The sequence below is a fragment of the Mesitornis unicolor genome, unplaced genomic scaffold (assembly GCF_000695765.1).
Source record: "Mesitornis unicolor isolate BGI_N332 unplaced genomic scaffold, ASM69576v1 scaffold34069, whole genome shotgun sequence".
Classification (NCBI taxonomy): Eukaryota; Metazoa; Chordata; class Aves; order Mesitornithiformes; family Mesitornithidae; genus Mesitornis; species Mesitornis unicolor.
In genome coordinates, this window is record NW_010209883.1 from 1 (window position 1) to 674 (window position 674).

The window sequence follows — 674 nt, forward strand, 5'->3', positions numbered from 1 at the left end:
GGACACGGGGAGCTGGCGGGTACAGCATGAATAATTGTGGAAACTGAGGGGGACAGAGGGAACTGGGAGGCACAGGGGGAACTGAGGACACAGCAGTGCTAACTGGGGGGGCACAGCATGGCTAACTGGGGCACACAGGAGTGACTGGGAGGCAGGGGGTGCTGCAGGGAGATGCGTGCTCCAGCCCCACTGACTCCCCACGGCAGGCGAGGGGGGGGCGCCATCCCGCAGGATGCGGGCGCAGGGCCGGCGGCTGCTGCAGTGCTGGAAGCCCCTCTTCACCGGCCGCCTGCTGTTGCTGACCAACACTGCAAGCTGTGGGGCGCTGCTGGCCGCCGGAGACACCCTGCAGCAGGCCTGGCACCGCCGCCACCACTCCAACACCCAGCACCAGCTGGACCGCACAGGTGACAGGGGACACATCCACAGTGTCACAAATCATTTAATTTCTCCTCGTTATCACAACGGAGGGGAATTAATGTCCAGCTCCCCAGCACTCGTGCTCCCTTTGTGCCTTATCAAGGGCCAGATCTGCTTTCGGAGCAGGGCACAAGGGAGGGAAAAGGGGGGGACATCAATAATTCACCGCGGTGTTGTGTTGCAGGGCGCATGTTCGCTGTCGGCTGCAGCATGGGCCCGCTGATGCACTACTGGTACCTGTGGCTGGGGGCCGC

At 63.2% G+C, this 674-nt stretch overlaps 1 protein-coding gene across 1 annotated transcript in view; it reads left to right on the forward strand.

Moving 5' to 3' along the window:
• Positions 1 to 232: 232 nt before the first annotated feature.
• Positions 233 to 674, forward strand: part of LOC104547358 (mpv17-like protein 2) — a gene marked incomplete at its 3' end in the record, with an annotated part of 1,123 nt that continues 681 nt past the window's right edge. Inside the window, 2 exon segments of the mRNA XM_010193005.1 lie at positions 233 to 407; positions 605 to 674. The exon segment at positions 605 to 674 is cut by the window's right edge and continues 1 nt beyond it. Of these exon segments, the coding sequence (XP_010191307.1) occupies positions 233 to 407; positions 605 to 674 (245 nt within the window).